Source organism: Hypanus sabinus, chromosome 26 (assembly GCF_030144855.1).
Source record: "Hypanus sabinus isolate sHypSab1 chromosome 26, sHypSab1.hap1, whole genome shotgun sequence".
In the NCBI taxonomy this organism is placed as follows: domain Eukaryota; kingdom Metazoa; phylum Chordata; class Chondrichthyes; order Myliobatiformes; family Dasyatidae; genus Hypanus; species Hypanus sabinus.
This window is the reverse complement of record NC_082731.1, coordinates 11,197,235-11,215,584: the sequence shown is the minus strand read 5'-3', so window position 1 is coordinate 11,215,584 and position 18,350 is coordinate 11,197,235. Positions and strand designations below refer to the sequence as shown.

The window sequence follows — 18,350 nt, the reverse complement described above, 5'->3', positions numbered from 1 at the left end:
GATCTCTCATGATGGGTCAAACAGAATCAAAATCTATAATTATTGCTTATCTGGCTTTTATATTCTACGCTTATGATAATAATTTCAAGTCATTTTATTTGATTGTTAATGTTAATAATCAGAACTTTTAATTATAATTGAGCTAATAATGCATAATTACACTCATCCGTTCGGCTAGCACATGATTCACTCCCCACCCCCCATACACGCACACAGAATTCTCTGTATTTTTATGTAACTGTGCAAGACCATCCTGAACATCTCCATTGTATCTGTATCTGCCATCAGCCTGAGTCGAGAATTCCAGACAGACATCACTCTCCATGTAAAACACATGTGCCGCATATCTCTATTCAAATTTCCCTCAAACCATAAATATATGTCCTCCAGCACTGTGGAAAATATTTCGGCTGCTTGGTCTTTCTATGCTTCCCATAAATTTATAAGTGTTCTCAGGTTTTCTCTTGCCATGGTAGTCAAGAGTAAGCAATTTCAGTTTTCCAAGCTCTCCTTATACCCCATACCATCTAATCCAGACAGCATTCTCCTAAACCACTTGTGCATTACTGAAACATTTCTTCCTGAAGCTTGGACAGTTCTCTGATTAATGAAGGCAAACATGACATTTATCTTCTTTCCTATGCTATCAAATGGGCTGCAACTGTGAGATGTCGACATGGATTCCCATGATCGCCCCGTACCTCAAAGCTTGAAAGGGTCCTGTCGCTAACTGTGTAAATGGAACTTTACATCTTCAAGAGTGCAGCATCTATATTTGCAGGACTAAAGCTCTGCCTGAGTTTTCTCTGGCCATTTCTGCAACTGATCCATTTTCTGTTCTAACACTTGGCAATCTTCTGTATTATCCATAATACCACTTACCTTCCTGCCATCTACAAACGTACTATTCCGCACATCCACCATTGTGTTAAAGCGATATGTGTGTATATATAATCACAAACATCGAAAGTCCTAGAACAGAAGAACATTAGTGACATACTTGCAACTAGAATAAGAGCCATTGTTTACTACTCTGACTTCTGTAGGCAACAGAATTATGAATGCAAACGGCCAAGTCACTCGGGATGCAGTGCTTCTTAATATTTTATACGTTTCCCAAGAATGGTCTTGTCGAATATCTCACTGAAACTTACGTAGATATATTCTATCCCTATCTGAAACAATCACTTCCATCTTCTCGAAAACCTCAATGATGTTACTCAGACATGATCTGCTTTTGCACAACGCTATACTGACCAACCCTAATTAGGCCATGTTTTTCCAAATGCTCATAAATTCTGTCCCTAAGAATCATCTTATTAGTTTCCCTACCACGGACATGAGACCCACCAATCTATTATTTCCAGATTATCGCCATCTCCATTCTTGGACAAAGGAACAACACTGGCTACTCACACTTTCCTTGAGATGCAAAAATGCAAGTTATACAAAGCATTACCAATTGTAAGTCAACACAGTGCATCAACAACGATGATGCCCTCCTTCTCAATAGGCTGAATGTCTATCCATGATTTGACCAATAAAGTGATGTGACATCAAAGAAAGGTCCCTCTCTTTGCGGCGAACAGGCACCATGACTGGCGGCAGCTGAGGCGAGGAGAACCCTATCTAGGGTAAATCCATGCAATGCCGCAGGTCTGGACAACATACCTGGCCAGGCCCTAAGGATCTGGGCGGCCCAGCTGACAGGGATCTTAACGGAGATCTTTCTATTTGTCTGAAACTGTCCACTGGCCCTGCACGTTTCAAGGGAACCACCATCTATCGATACTCCTGGAAGCAACGATAACTGATGTAAATGACTGTCACCCAGTGGCACTGACTTCAATAATCACGAAGCGGTTCGAGCGGCTGAGTAATGGAATGCATAAAACCCTGCCTCTTAGCTACATTGGACCCTTTCCAGTTCGCCTACAGCTCAAACTGATATGCCATTGATGGTGCCATAGACTCAGCCCGTCTTGTCCACTTGGAAAAGGATGCCTCGTACTCCAGAATGTTTTTCATTGACTGCAGCTCCATGTTTAATATTATCATCCCTCAGCAGTTGGTGGCTGAGTTGTCCTCGTTGGGACTCAACACCCCTCTCGATAACTGGACTTTGGACGTCTTGATGGAAATACCCCTATCACTCCGTGTTGGCTGGAACATTTCAAGCTCCATCATGCTAAGCACTGATGCCCCCATGATTGTATTCTCAGCCTGCTGTTCACGCTTCAGGCTCATGGCTGTACTGCCTGATTCATCTCAACCCGCATCACCAGCTTCACTGATGATACTGAAGTGGATAGCTTCATCAGCAACGATCACGAATCAGCATTCAGAGATGGGGTATAGAGGCATCTCAAGTGTTGTTAGAATAACATTCTGAGTCTCAAGGTGGATAAGTCAAAAGAGATTATTGTGGTCTTCAGGATGGCACAGGTGGACCTCTCTCCATTGCACACCTTTGGCTGTGCTAAAGCGATACAAGAGATACAAGAGCGCAAAGTTTCTCAGTGTGCACATGACTTACTATCTACCCTGGACGTACAACAACTCTTTACTAGTTAGGAAGGCACGGCAGCTCTTTCATGCGAACTTGAGGCGTGCAAGGCTCCCGCTGCCATTCTAACAGCTTTCTACAGAAGTGCCGTCGAGTGTCATATTGGCTGCATCATTGTTTGGTACCAAAGCTCCAAGGCAACAGGGCGCAAGATCAGAAGACAACCAAACCAGCCGGAAGGATCATTGGGGGTCTCCCACAAGCCACCCCAACCCATATATGATACTTAGCAGAAGCATCGTTGTTGATCACTGCCACCCAACCCACAATCTCTTAGTCCCACTTCCATCCGGAAGGAGGTAAAGAAGCGTTAGGAAAAGTTCTGCCACACAGGGTAACAGCTTTTTTTCCTGAAGGCTGTGAGACTTATGAATACTCTGCCACTCCTGAGGTCCCGTTAATAGGCCTGAGAGCAGTTTACTGTTTGCACGTGTAGCGTTTTACAACATTCACTTTCAATTATATATTAACTCATTTATAGTATAATACTTTGGTTGACGTGCTGTGTGATATCTGTTATGTTGAAGCACGGTGGTCTAACTGCACTGAATGTTATATTATTTGGGTTGTACAGACAAATGACAATGAACTTGAACTTAAACAAAGTTGTTGGTGAACGGTAATTGCACCTATCGCCTCTCTCCACAAGACTTCGAAGTAGTGATTTTAAAGTGATCTATTTCATATCAAAATTTCCTACCATTTTAGCATTCTCCACTCTGATCTCACTATCCTGTAAAGATTTCTTCTTGGTGAAAACCGACGCAAAATGCGCATTTAGAGCCGCACTGCTGTCTCTCCAAATACATGTTTCCTGCTTTTTCTGTCAGTGGTTCTATCCTCGTCCTAGTTATCCCTTGTCTCTTGATATATATGTCCGCCTTGCCAAAATATGATTATAGCACCCTCTGTCTCCTAATTTAATACTGAACGTCTTTTCGGGCTTCTTTATATTTTCTCGGTATCACTGTTCGATGTTTTCCTCCTAAACCTTATGAATGCTTTATTTTTCCTATTGACTAAATTTGCCACGCCTGTCGCCATCGTAGTTTCCTTAGAAATTGTATATTCCATTCAAGTTACACATTCTTATGAGTAACATCGTCCTTCGGAGGTCGATAATTATTCACATTCGTTGCCCATCTATTTCTTCCCTTCACTTCATAATGAAATGCGTGTCGTATTTTGCCATGTTATTCGAATTTCGAACAAATATTTTAAGTAAACAACCTGACAGGATCTGCGTCCCTAAATCTAGCTGTGGTGTTTTCCCTGTTCCGTTGTTCCTGACCATAAATGACCCGGATTATTGCCCTGAATTAAGCACATCTGAGTTCTTTTTTCGCAGTAATGTTTTCTGTCTAGCCGAATTGCTCCAGAATCTTGTGTGTTGCTTCATTATTACGAACATAGACTGCAAGCGAGGTCACTAAATTCTAAGACACCAGCATTGACAATAAACTTAAGGACAGTTTCCTGACAACGGCTGGCCTCAGATTCATGTTGACTACCAATATTGAACAGACGAAGACCACAAGACAGTAAAGTGCAACAACAGGAATATTATTTAGTTATTTATGGTGATTATTTATGGCTTTTAGTGCATTTGCTGTCTCTTGTTGACGGTTACTCATGGATGCTTTTAAGACATTTTTGAAGCCCTCTCCAGATAATAAAGCAAAGAAGAATGGAAATACATTCAGTGCGGTATTCTGTCTCTATATCTCTATCCATATGTTTATGCTCATATATTTCACCAATGTAATTATGGAAATATCGGATATAATGAATATCATTAACCGAGCTATAATCGTAGTTGATACGCCTTCTGCATTATGCAAATGAGCCCAGACTCTCGAGGCTTATAAAGTCTTTGCTCCTTCACAAGGTTGCACAGACAGCCGACGCTGATGTCTAGAACTTTCTCTTCTTAACAGGCTTTCTGGTGGTGAAGAAACCATGATTATGTTGTGTGTTTTGATATTTTTAGCGTGGTTACCGAGTACGTGCTGTTCGTTTTTAAAGAGAATTATGATTACTATTTCATTTTATGTTACATCCTGTGCTGCTTCAGATATGTGATGATTAAATTTGTTTTCCTCCCTTCAGATGCCTTCAGTGTATGGGTAGAACAGACACCAAAAGAAGCAACAAAACAAACTGGCGAAACTCTGACCATCAACTGTGTTTTAAAAAATACTACCTGTGAGCTGCTTAGCACACATTGGTACCGCCAAAGACCCGGTCAAACCAATAACGAAACCTTATCGATTGGAGGACGATATGCGGAATCTCTCAACAAGCCAACAAACTCCTCTTCGCTGCAGATCAGGAATCTAATTGTTGAAGATACAGCCACGTATTTCTGCCGTGCTCACCACAGTAACGAAGTTGAGCACAAGCCAATTCAAATACGTTGGAAAATCTTTCACGCGAGAAACTATGATTGCTTCAGTTTTTTGGAGAATAAAATTGCTGAGCAGTAACGGATTACACTGTAGAGCGAGGGTTGGTTTATAAAACGTTAGCGACAGTCACTATGCCGCTCATATCCAAGTGGGAACAGCTGGAGGTGCAGCGTCACTTTGGTCTTCCAGTGTTGTGCAAATCGAGCCATTATTGCTATTGAATGAACCACTGTGCAGATAAAGAATGCCACAGTGATCCAAAGCATGGACTCTGCAGTTCAAAAATCACCAATGCATTTGGTAATTGGAGAAAGGACACTGCTAACCCGTTTCTGAACTGTACAATGCAGACGCTATTTTCGAGGGATTATTGGCGATAAAAGTATCTGTGCGGAATAAAAACGGCGTTAAGCAAGATTGTAATTTGCGTCTTGACCACATGATCTAGTATTGATGTACAAGGAACCTTTTTGTACTAGCATCAATGACTGTGTCAACAACTGTGCCACAGTGATGAATCTTCAATCGCCATCATGCATAAATCTCCCCCGCAATTCTTAATGCAAAACTAATGCAAGACATTCCTTCAGCGACTAAAACTTTTCACTGCCAAACATACTGCCTCTGCCAGACACTGGTACGCATAATGGAGCCTAACTCTATATACTTGTGTAATTGCAGTAGAAATATTATAATCATATGAATAACAAACCTTTGATATTTTTCTTGATATCTGCCTGGCTGAGAGTTATTATCGACGGAAGCCAATAAAAACTTTTCATTCATGTCCAGTTCCCTCATATCATGGAGGTATAGGATTACTAGACGGATTTATACACTATTTACAACAGTGAGGTTATTGTGCTCGCGTGAAATGATGTGTCAAAACAGTGCCACAGCAGTCTAAGCCATAGCACAAACCTCCGGGGCAGTTTTGTTTTGCTCGTCGATTTGTAAATGGGATTACAAACTGTACCTTTACGTTCATAGATGTTGCTCGACATAATTTTAAAAAGACACTTCTTCTTTGGGTTGAATTCCACCTACATTCCTTGGTGCTAAATCAACAAATTTCCCGTTTCAATATCACAAGCCCTTTTAATGCACCGAATATACAGAAGGGCGGATGAAAACTGAATGGAATTGAGACCTGTTGACCACTAGAATATGTTGTTAAGCCTTCTGTTTCTGTCTTATTCTGTAAGACCTACCTCTATAATTCACTTTTAATGATCACTTTCTGTATTGGGATGAATAGGAAGTAAATCATTGTGTACGTACACGGAGGTGGCACAAAGCTGACTGTGATAGCTGGTAAGTGACATACTTTATTACATTTTGGGCAAGCGCATATGTTTCCATATGAGAAGGGCAATTAGAATCTCACTTAAACTTCAATAAAAAAAGAAACTACAAAAAAAACTCACTTAAATTATGCAAACGGAGTAGTGCACTATCATAATGTACTTTTGCAAATAGAAAAATGCTAACTCGCTGAGATGTCCCAGAAGAAGTTAAATACGTGCCTTTCCTCCCAAGATAATTCTTTCGTTGGCTTAAAAGAAGAAAATTGAACTTGGCGTACTTTTACAAATCGAAGCGCATCAATTCCCCTCGACCTGCTGTACGCCTCCCCCGACAGTAACTTTAAAGTGTTACCTGATACATTGATATAATGGATTTTTCATATACTTGTATATTTGAGTGCCGATTAGCTTCCCACTGTCGCAGACACGAGCTACATCGCCGTGCGATACCTATATTAGAGAAAACCTCTTTATCGGTTGAAATATATGAAGATTTAGTGTGTAAAGTGAACCCAACTACGAAAGAAGTTTGAAGATGAAATAGGTTTCAGTACACAAAGGGGTCGCTAGAAATATAAACGGTATTTTATTAATTTGATGCTTGGCAGGGAATTTGAATCATAAACTCGTAGTGAAAACAACTTGATACATTGCTGGAATAGAAGAAAATGTCTTTTATTTAGAAAGACATATCGTCTTCTAACAACCACTTAAAATCCGTGCAAGTCTGGAAGTACAGGATGAAAAAGATTTTCTCAGACTTGTTTGACTTGTATAACTGGTTATATTTTAATGTCAATTGTCAGAGTGTTCAGGGAGGGGAGAGGTAGGCGAAAGGTGGTTCTGATCGCAAGGCGAGAAGAGATAATATAATAAATGTTATCAATGTTGAATGATAACATAATCAACTTAGTCTGTGAAAGCGGGACACGATAACATTAAGTCCCCACCATCTCGCTGAATGCCTCTAAGTCAATTGCCAGTTCAAATAAAATTTACACTCCAGATCGTAATACGTGTTAGTTCAGGCGTTCAGTATCGCTCAAGATACCAATTATAAAATTGGTATTAAACAGACTGTGTTGCAGTACAAAATATAAAATTGCCGTTAGCTAAACGGTATGCTAAATTATAGTTTGCAATGGAACCGTTGCTGCCAAACGTGTTTTAATTTTCATCAAATAAATAGAACGATAGTTCCTGCAAGTAATTCCTCCCCCGATACAAACTCAAAAGAAGGTAAAGGTCTGACCCAGAAAAGCGGAGGGAAGCAATTTGCAATTCTACCCATAATTGATGCAATTTACTTCAACTTATTGCTGTTTGTTTGCTTCACCTTTCTTAGTTTTTAACATGCTGTGGAGCTCCTTTGTCCGAGCTGAGCTGGTTTTAAAAATCCACTGAATCTCATTTTGTTTGTATTTTTGTTGGAACCTAATCCAGCTCTACGTGTTTTGTCTTTTTAAATAAGGCAAGTAAAAAAGTCGCCTTTGTTAGTATGTAGCGCTGTGTTATATTACTCAATCTGCCCAGCCCATTTTCTCCCAATACTCTAGCAATTAATGCAGACCTTCCACTCGGGTTTTGATCATTTTCATGAAAGGAACTTCTCCGTCGTCAAGCACAGTCGATTCCATGCACATAACCAAACAATTGGGGAGGTGAATTTATTGAATACTTCCAAACTAAATCAATGCCCTTTTTATTTTGCTGTGCTAATGACAATCAAAAGGAAACTGTCCGATACCAGCACCTGTTATTCAGTCCAATGAAATGAATGGATGGTTCCTGATCTCCGAGTCGTATCTCAAGATTCCTTCGCTTCGGCAAGTGACATCCCGGGTTTTCTGTCTTGATCTCAAAAACTCAATGCACGTATTTTATCTTTAGCTTTCCTTCCCTTGTAAATCCAGTGACGTTACAAATAACGCTCTCAGTTGGTGCCCAAGATTACTCATAAGGCCATGAGTCTGGAGCAGAACTAGGCAGTTCGGCGCATCGGTATGCTCCACCATTATCTGCAAGCAAAGACTTATCCAGAATCTATCAACCAGAGCTTTAAATACTCTCGAGGATCTGGCCTCATTCTACACCGTGTATGCCAACGAAATCCACAGATGCACCACCCTCCGGCTAATAAAAAAATTCATCCTCATCTCCTTTCTAAATGGACGTCCCTCGGTTCTGACGTAGTACCTTCTGATTCTGGACTCCCTCACAAGAGGAATCATATTTTCCTTGTCCGCATTATTTAGGCCTTTCCACACTGGATAGGGTTCAACGTGACCGCCCTCTTAATTTTACTAAATTCCACTGAATAATCGCTCCTGTGATAGACGTTCAAAATCGTAATCACTTTTGTGAATTTCTTTTGAACTTTCTACAATGTTATCACATTCTTTCTAAGAGGCCTCAAACTACTCACAATCAAGGATGTAATGCTTTATAAGGCACTGGTAATGAGGCCTTACCAGTGCCTTATAAAGCATTACATCCTTGATTTTATATTCTAGTCCTCTTGAAATGAATGCTAAAATTGTATTTGCCTTCCTGATCACCGATTCAACTTGCAATTAACCTTTAGAGGAATCCTGCACGAGGACACCCAAGTCCCTTTACACCACAGATCCTTTGAAATTTCTTCACATTCTAGTCTTGGCTTTAATTCCTTCTACCGATGTGCATGACCATACACTTCGTCTTTCTATTACAACTGTTATTTTTTTGCTCATTGTCCCAATCAGTCTAAGTCCTTCCGCAGACTCCCTGTTTTCTCAAAACTACCCGATTCTCAAACCTCTGCAAACGGCCACAAGGCCATCAGCTCTGTCATGCAATTCATTGGCAGATAACGTAAAAATAAGCGGCCCAACAGACCACTGTAGAACACCAGGGTCACCACAGCCAACCAATACAGACCTGCATTATTCCCTCCCTTTGCCTCCTGCCAATTAGCCAATGCTCTGTCCATGCTAGTATCTTTCCTCTAATACCGACACTACTTCTTCAAAGGGTTCGAAATGATTTGTGAGGATTTTCCCTTCAGGAAACTATTCTTTCAAGTATCCCGAAGCCTCAGCCTTAACAATCAAATCAAGTAATTTCCAACCACTGAGGTAAGCTTAACTGGCCTATAATTTACTTTACTCAACCTCCCTCCTTTCCTGAAGAGTGGAGTGACATTTGCAATATTATATCCCTCCGGAATCATGCCAGAATCTAGTGATTCTTGAAAGATCATTACTAAAGATTCCACAATCTCATTAGCTACCACTTTTAGAACCGAAGGCTGTAGTCCATTTGGTCCAGATGACTTATCCACCTGCAGTCCTATCAGTTTTCCAAGCACCTTCTCCCTAGTAATGCAATATCTCCCATCCATGCTTTATTACGCTTGCTGTTCCTTAACTCTACCTATAACGATTCTACATCTTTGATCCTCTATCACCTCTTTCTCAGGATTGAATTTCATTTTCTCCCAACAGTATCACGCCATCCCTTCTGCCTACCTGCCTGTTCTTTCCATACAATGTGTATCCTTGGACGCTGAGCTCCCAACTATAATCTTATTTTAGCCATGACTCAGTGATGCCTACATCATCATAACTGCCAGTCTTACACTGCGCTACAAATCATCTACCTTATTTCGCAAACTGCATACATTAAAATATAAGATCATCTGTCCAGTATTCGTCACCATTTTTCCACTTGTCCCCCTGTTACACTGCAACTCACTGACTGTCATTTTGCCCAATTATCTATCTGACCTTCTTGAAAATCCCACTGCACACTGCCTCTGCTTGCATACCAGCTGCCACATCCTCAGCACTATCTCATCGTCTCCCATCACCTCATCAAGTTAGTTGAAACCCTCTTCAACAGCTCTTGTAAACATTAGCGCAAGTATATTGATCCCCAAAGACACTCCTATTGTGTAGGTCATCCAGAAGAGATCCCAATGATCTTAAACAGTGCCTCTGCACTATTTCCTCAACCATACATTCATCTGCTAGACCATCCTATTTTGAACTTCACTGTTGAACTTCACTGCACAGGCAGAACTCCAGAGAGTACAGGCCAACACTAGAGGTCCTGGTTTTCAGCTTTTTACTTAGCAGATTAAATTCTCTCTTCAGGGCTCCTCCCTTTTCCTACCTATGCCATTGGTGTTACTATGTACCAAGACATCTGGCTGCTCATCTTCCCCATTAAAAATCTTCTGGATTTATTCTGAGACGTCTTTGAATCTTGCACTTAGGAAGTAGCATACTATCCGGGTGACTCTATCGTGCCCATAGATTCTGGCTTCAACTGTTCCTATCACTAGTTCAGTCCTCTTTTGCCCCCTTTCATTTTGAAACATAGCAGCAGATGCAGTGCCAGAAACCCTAATGCTGCGGTGTCCCCCTGCTGGTAGGTCGTCGTAGTGCACCACACACACACTCACTCACTCACACACACACACACACACACACACACACACACACACACACACACACACACACACACACACACACACACACACACACACACACACACACGCACACACACAATTGAAAGTGGTATACTTATTATTGACGGGAACAGCCACAGAGGTATTCTGCATCGGCTGCCGATTTTCTGTCCTTCTCCTGACAGTCACCATGCTTAGGCGTGACCACTCCCTGTAGATGCTATTTCTCACCTCCTAAATTTCCCATATGAGCTGAAGGTCAACGAGCTGCAACTCCAGTTCCATAACACGTTGTTTGAGGAGCTGCTGTTTGGTGAACCTGATGCAAATGTGTTTATCCAGAAGGCTGGAGTACTCCAGGGTTCCAATTCTGAGATAAATATCACAACATGTCCCTGGAGCAATCCTCACTGCTCTCTGTACCAACCGAGGAAGGTTGTAGAAGAAGAATATAACCAGATACTTGCCTTGCCCAAGCGTGTTGTCGCTCAAGCCTGGTGAGTCAGATCCTCCCTACTCCAACACTGGTCCACTCAGACAATGACTGCTCTGCTTGTCGCTTCCTCGTTTATATTTGTTCACTTGCCCACCTCATGTAAAGTACACAGGTGATTGAGAGGTTACTTCTCAAGAGTCTAGTGCAGTCAGGCGTGAGAAGGCCGAGAAGGAATGAGGCTTTTAACCCCATAGTATCCAAAGTGAGACCAACCTCGTCCATCCTGCAAACTGTAGGGATCCATGAATTTTCCAAGTGGGATCACGGGTTTTGCCTGCACGCACCCTTCAGACAGTGACTTCATAACCCCAGCAACATTATGGATGTGATTCCTTATCCATTTACCCTCAACTTGTCCAACGATTTAATTAAATCTGCCCACCAACTCTATTCACCCTTGCCTTCTGACTCCTTCGCTGACATGAACATTCAAGGCAAGAATGCAAATATACAAATTAGGAAATGGACCTGGCCATTCCGTCGATAATCTTACTTTTCCACTTCACCGTTGTCCGTCTTATTATGAGCTCTAAACTTCACACCCCACCCGTGATATGTGATTGTTCTTTGCTTTGTATGTACACATCCATCTCTCCTTTAAAATGTATTGCAATATCCTTCTACTGCATGTAGGTAATTCCAATATTTGTAGTACACTAGAAGAGAAAAGAAAACTTTAACGAGACTCTATCATAACAGAGGGACCTCATATTTATGCTCCAGTTTCCTCCAACAAGCGAAAGACGTGCAGCTGGCTCGTTAATTTTCAAAAGAATATTGTTCACAGTTCTTAGAACAATGATAGAACTTGAGTGGAACTGATATGATTGTGGAGGGGAATAAACCAAAATGGATTCATGTTGAATCAGATTAAGAAACTTGTCCAAGTTCTGCACACGTTCGGTAGATCGAAACAGTTGTTTCTATTTTAGTTTTCGTTTGTTGCTTTTACTTTATTCAGAGATACAGCACAGAAAGGACATATTTCGCAACTAGTAACGCCACCCTGTAACTCTCCTGCTTAACCCTAATCTAAGAAAAGGACAATCTACTAACTGGTCTGTCTTTGGACTATAGGAGTTAAAGAGAGTATCGGGAGGAAACCCACACGGTGTCGGGGAGACCGAGCAAACTCCTTAGACATGGCGCCGGAATCGAACTCCAAAATAAGACCGGCCGAGCTGCAATAGCATTGCACTAACTGCTGAGTTACGATGCGCCTTTTGCTTCTCCAAACCTCTTTCTATATATCCACATTTCCTTCGTCCTTATCATTTAGACTAATTATAAATATTCGGGACCCAACACCTATCCACGTAATTCTAGCGAGCACTTGGCGTAACGCTATTACAATGTCGGCTGTAAGATTGGGGTTCAATTCCTGTCTGTCAGGAGTTTGTACATTCTTCTCCGTGATTGTGTGTGTTTTCTCCAGGTGCTCCGGTTTTCTCCCATATTCCAAAGCCCTATGCTTAGGGTTAGTGAGTGTGAGCATGCTATGTCGGCGCCGGAAACAGCGATTGCTGCAGGCTGCCCAGCACATCCCTGGCTAATTTGATTTGACACAAACGGCGCATTTCACGAGTTTGCTTCAGTTTCATCCCACCGGGTACCGGAAGTCGTCTCTCGTAGTGTAAAACGGGATGTTTAATTGGAAGGGTGGACTTGGAGAATTAAAGTGGCATAATGATCAATGTTATCTAATGCCAGGTTCATCTCAGCGGGCACACTGTAAACTTGCCATGTTGATTCCCACATTCAGTGCACCTCAACACTCATCAACAGCCAGGTGTAGTTTGAGAAAATTGTAATTGTGCAGATTATAAAATACAGTGTTGTGTGCTATGGACAGATTGGTAACGTTTCGGATTAGATTAGATTAGATTAGATTAGATTCAACTTTATTGTCATTGTGCCGAGCACAGATACAAAGCCAATGAAATGTATTTAGTATCTGACCAGAAGTGTGAAAGAATAGTATTATTCACAAAATACCTGTAAATAAAAAAGTAAGTGCTACAGCATACAAATATAAAAGTACTGAGACAGTCCAATATGGGTGCAATTCTGTTTAGCGCTGTGATGTGAAGTTCAGCAGAGTCACAGCCTCAGGGAAGAAGCTCTTCTTGAGCCTACTGGTGCGGGAGCGGAGGCTCCTGTATCATCTACCAGATGGGAGGAGAGTAAAAAGTCCATGGTTAGGCTGAGGTGCATCCTTGATACTACTTTTCGACCTGCCCAGGCAGCTTTTATGGTAGATGATCTCAATGGTGGGCAATTCGGTGCCGATAATCCACTGAGCAGTCTTCACCACCCGCTGGAGTGCTTTGCAGTTCGATACGGGACAATTGCCATACCATACTGAGGTGCAGTGCCCTACTCATAGTTTTTCTGTGAGTATTACATACACCATGATCATCAAAGTACAAAGTTCAAAGTATAATTAAAGTACATATACGTTATCATATATCAGAGAGATGCCATCTCTCCGGCAATACATTCCTCCTTAGAACACCTGGAGAATAAAGACGCATATGTAAGGCTCCTTTTCATCGACTATAGCTCTGCCTTTAATACCATCATTCCGAATAAACGGATTCCTAAGCTCCGGAACCTGGGTCTTGGGTAATGATGAGTCTGAGTACAGGGAGGAAATTAAGAACCTGGTGGCATGGTGCGCAGACAATAGCCTATCCCTCAATGTCAGCAAGACGAAGGAATTGTTGTTGATTTCAGAGGCAGTAGCGGACCGCACAACCCTATCTAGATCGGGGGTGCGCAGGTGGAACAGGTCAAAATCTTTAAGTTCCTCGGGGTGAATATCCCAAATGACCTGACTTGGTCAAAACAAGCAGAGTCCACTGCCAAGAAAGCCCACCACCGCCTTTACTTCCTGAGAAAGCTGAAGAAATTTGGCCTGGCCCCTAAAACCCTCACTAATTTTTATAGGTGTACCGTAGAAAGCATTCTTCTAGGGTGCATCACAGCCCTGGTATGCAAATTGTCCTGTCCAAGACCGGAAGAAGCTGTAGAAGATAGTGAACATAGCCCAGCACATTACACAAACCAATCTTCCATCCCTGGGCTCACTATACACCACACGCTGTCGGAGCAGTGCTGCCAGGGTAATCAAGGACAAGACCCACCCAGCCAACACACTGTTTGTCCCCCTTCCCTCTGGGAGAAGGTACAGGAGCATGAAGATTCGTATGGCCAGATTCGGGAACAGCTTCTTTCCAACTGTGATAAGACTACTGAACATATCCTGACCCAGATCCGGGCCGTACCTTCAAAATATATGGACCTGACTTGCACTACCTTACATTCCCTTTTCTATTTTCTAATTATGATTTATAATTCAAATTTTATTATATTTATTTCGATTTGTACTTCAGGGAACGTGAAGCGCTGAAGCAAATATCACTGTGATAATTGTACGCTCTAGCATCAATTGTTTGGTGACAATAAAGTATAAAGAATAAAAAAATGGAATTCGGGTCATTTAGACCAATATCCGTTCTTAATGTAGATTATAGATTATTTACCTCCATCATGGCCAAACGATTAGAAGAGTTTCTACCCATATTGATACGTAACGATCAGACAGGTTTTATACGACGACGTCAGCACAAGACAATATACGAAGGACACTTCTCATTATGGATCATATACAAAAAATAAAATCGAAGCAATAGTGATAAGCATGGACGCTGAAAAAGCATCTGATTCGGTTAATTGGAATTTACTTTACAGAGTTTCACATAGATTTGGTTTCTAAGACACAATTATTAAAACTATACAGACGCAATATGACAATCCTACTGCTAGGCTTAAAATCAATGGATATTTATCAAATAGTCTTACCCTAGAAAGGGGCACGAGACAGGGTTGTGCATGATCACCGCTACTCTTCGCATTATATCTGAAACCATTAGCTCAATACGTCAGACAAAATGAAGATATCAGGGGAATTACTATTAAAGGGACAGAGAATAAATAGGCTTGTTATACGGATGACATTTTGATCTATCAAGGGCAACCAACATACTCTTTACATAAATTGATGCAATCCTTTGAACAATATGGTCAATTATCAGGATACAAGATCAACATAGATAAAACCCAATTACTTTCATATTACTATAGCCTACCAAGAGAAATTGAAAGTAGGTACCCCTGGGCCTGACACATAGAGTCTTTCAAATATTTGGGCATCATTATGCCAAGAGATTTGGCAAAATTATCAGAAGTAATTTTCAGCGTTTATGTAAAAAAATAAGGAAGATATGGCAAGATGGAATCTGATTCCTTTTTTCAGTCTCAGTTCAAGGATTGAGTCTATTAAAATGAATATACTGCCCAGACTGTTATATCTCTTTCAGACCCTACCAATAGAGATTAATCAAAATCAATTCAATAATGGAACAAGATGTTATCAAGCTATATTTGGCAACGTAAAAGGCCTAGAGTTCGTCTCAAAACTTTGCAATTAGCAAAGGAAAAGTGTGGATGGGGCCTTCCTTCTCTTAGAGATTATTATTTTGCAGCACAATTGAAAGCTGTGATATGTTCGTGCAACCCACATGTGATGCTCAATGCAAAAACATTGAGGAGCGGGTACTTCCCATCCTCATACAAGCAATTGTGACTGATAACCTGCAAAGGTACATTAATACTATTGATAACCCATGGGTGAAATTAACTGTTAAAATATGGAAAACTACTATAAAAGAATATAATCTCGAGGGAGATATTGCAATTCTTAAATGGTGTGCATATGACTCGGATTTTATACCAAATAAATTGGATGCTAGATTGAAGGACTGGACAGCTAAAGGAATAACAGTTCTTTGCAACATAATGAAAGAAGGAATACTGTTCCGTTTTGAAATGCTTAAAGAGAAACACTTATTAGAAGAACAAGATTCTTATTGGTATTTACAGATGCGACAATATGGTAATAAGACGCTTAAAATGTAACCAAGGCAAATATATGCTTGGTAGAGCTATTTAGAAAAGCATATAATTCAGATAATGGTAGTAGAATCATTTCAAGCATCTATAAGGGGTTGTCAAATCTTAAAACACATTCGACTTCATACATTAAAACAAAATTGGAGAAGGAAGGAGGGATAATTATATCTGCGGAAGAATGGACAATAATATGGAGGTATCAATCGAAGTGTTCCAGTTCACAGAAATGGAGGGAGTTTGGATGGAAAAACTTGATAAGATATTTTATTACAACCTCTCAGAAATCCCATCATGATAGTAAACTCCCTGTTTGCTGGAGAAATTGTGGGAATCAAAATGCAAATCATTATCATAATTTTTGGGACTGCCCTGTTATCAAAAGACTATTGGAGGGGGTACACAATGCCCTGCAAGATATCTTTAAATGTGAAATACCCTTAGAGAGTAAGACTATATATTTTGGATATATACCTCAAGAATGCTTGAAAAGAGATACATATTTAATGAATATACTGTTGGTGGCTGGTAAAAGACTCTTACTGGGAAATGGTTATCACAGGAGAGCCCAACTTTAAATACATGGATGGAAATTACAATGAACATTTACAAAATGGAGAAGATAACAGCATCTGTTAATCATAAGCTGGAACGATTTGATTCATAATGGGAAAAAAATGGCTTAACTACATATTGCCTCTTAGGACTGACTTTATTCTCACAAATCAATGAATATGTTGTAAAAAAAGATCATTCCCTACTTGTACAAAGTTCTTTCCTTTTGCTTGTTGTTTTCTTTCCACTCTTTTCTACAAGTGTATACCTCAGATAAATATTCTCTGGAGATCTGTGATATATATGACTATATGATATATATGTACAATGCTGAAAACCATCTCATGGACATGTTTGTCTGATGATGAACTTCAAATAAAAATAAATTACAAAAAAGGAAAGAAAGAAATGAAAGGAAGAAAGTAGTCGATGCAACCACCCGACGACTCAAACCGTTAAACTTTGTGCTAAACTGGTCTTTCATTCTTGCATATATACATGGAATGACCTTAGACGTTTCATATGTTGCCACCTTTTTCCATCTAATATTTGCTTCCACGATCTAGCTTTCTGTGTTCTTTCCTCCCTCGGCTAGCTCCATACCTCTGACTATTCTACCACAAGCCACTGACCCTTTCCCCACTCCGGTATTTTATCACTGTCGTCCTTTCAGGGGAAGTCTGAATGTATCCGTCCCTTCACACTTCTTTATTATTAAATTGAAATCATTGCTAAGTTTCAGGTGCATCATCAATAAATCAGCCTCTCAATTTTGTGCTCTAGGATTCGCATTGTTTCTCAGAGATCCTACCGTTGAAGAAATGTGCACAAACAAAACTGCCACACTGGTCTGTGAAGTGATCGCCACAACTCCAGCTGAGGTTTCCATATCTTGGAGAGTGGGTGGAAAGGAAAGGCCTGATGGTGTTCAAACAGGACAAGCAACAAAGTTCGGAAGCCAATACCTGACAGTCAGCCGTTTGACCAGCAGCGTTGCGGAGTGGGACAGCGGGGTAGAATACTCCTGCTCGGTGCAGGACAATCAATTAGATACTCCGTTATCAAAACGGACACGAAACACTAAAGGTGGGTGCAATAAGAACAATCGAACTGGACGAGTATATGGACAGGAAAGGAATGGGGGGTTATGGGCTGAGTGCAAGTCGGTGGGACTAGGTGAGAGTAAGCGTTTGGCACAGACTAGAATGGCCTGTTTCCGTGCTGTAATTGTTATATGGTTATTTGGCTACATTAAATGGTTATAAGACGGGCGTTGCGACAATTACGTCACCAATAAAATTCTCGCCATATCCTTTGATGTCCTTACCGATCAGAAAACGATCAACTTCCGCCTTAACTATATGTACGGGCGGCCAACACCTCAGTCTGTGGCAGAGCATTCCACAGATCTACTATTCGCTGGCTGAAAAAATTCCTCGTTACCTCTGTTCTAAAGGGTCGCCCGTCAATGTTGAGACTGTGCCATCTCGGGCTTGATACCCCACCATAGAAAACATCCTTTCCACATCACCCTATCTCGTCCTCTCAACATTAAGAAGGTTTCAATGAGATCCACACGCATTCTTCTAAATTC

The 18,350-nt window shown here is 40.9% G+C and overlaps 1 gene segment (V, D, J or C); it reads left to right on the top strand.

Moving 5' to 3' along the window:
• Positions 1 to 18,350, top strand: part of LOC132381570 (Ig heavy chain C region-like) — a 49,089-nt gene that overhangs the window by 9,380 nt on the left and 21,359 nt on the right. The window contains 2 exon segments of the C gene segment in view: positions 4,676 to 4,948; positions 17,540 to 17,842. Of these exon segments, the coding sequence occupies positions 4,676 to 4,948; positions 17,540 to 17,842 (576 nt within the window).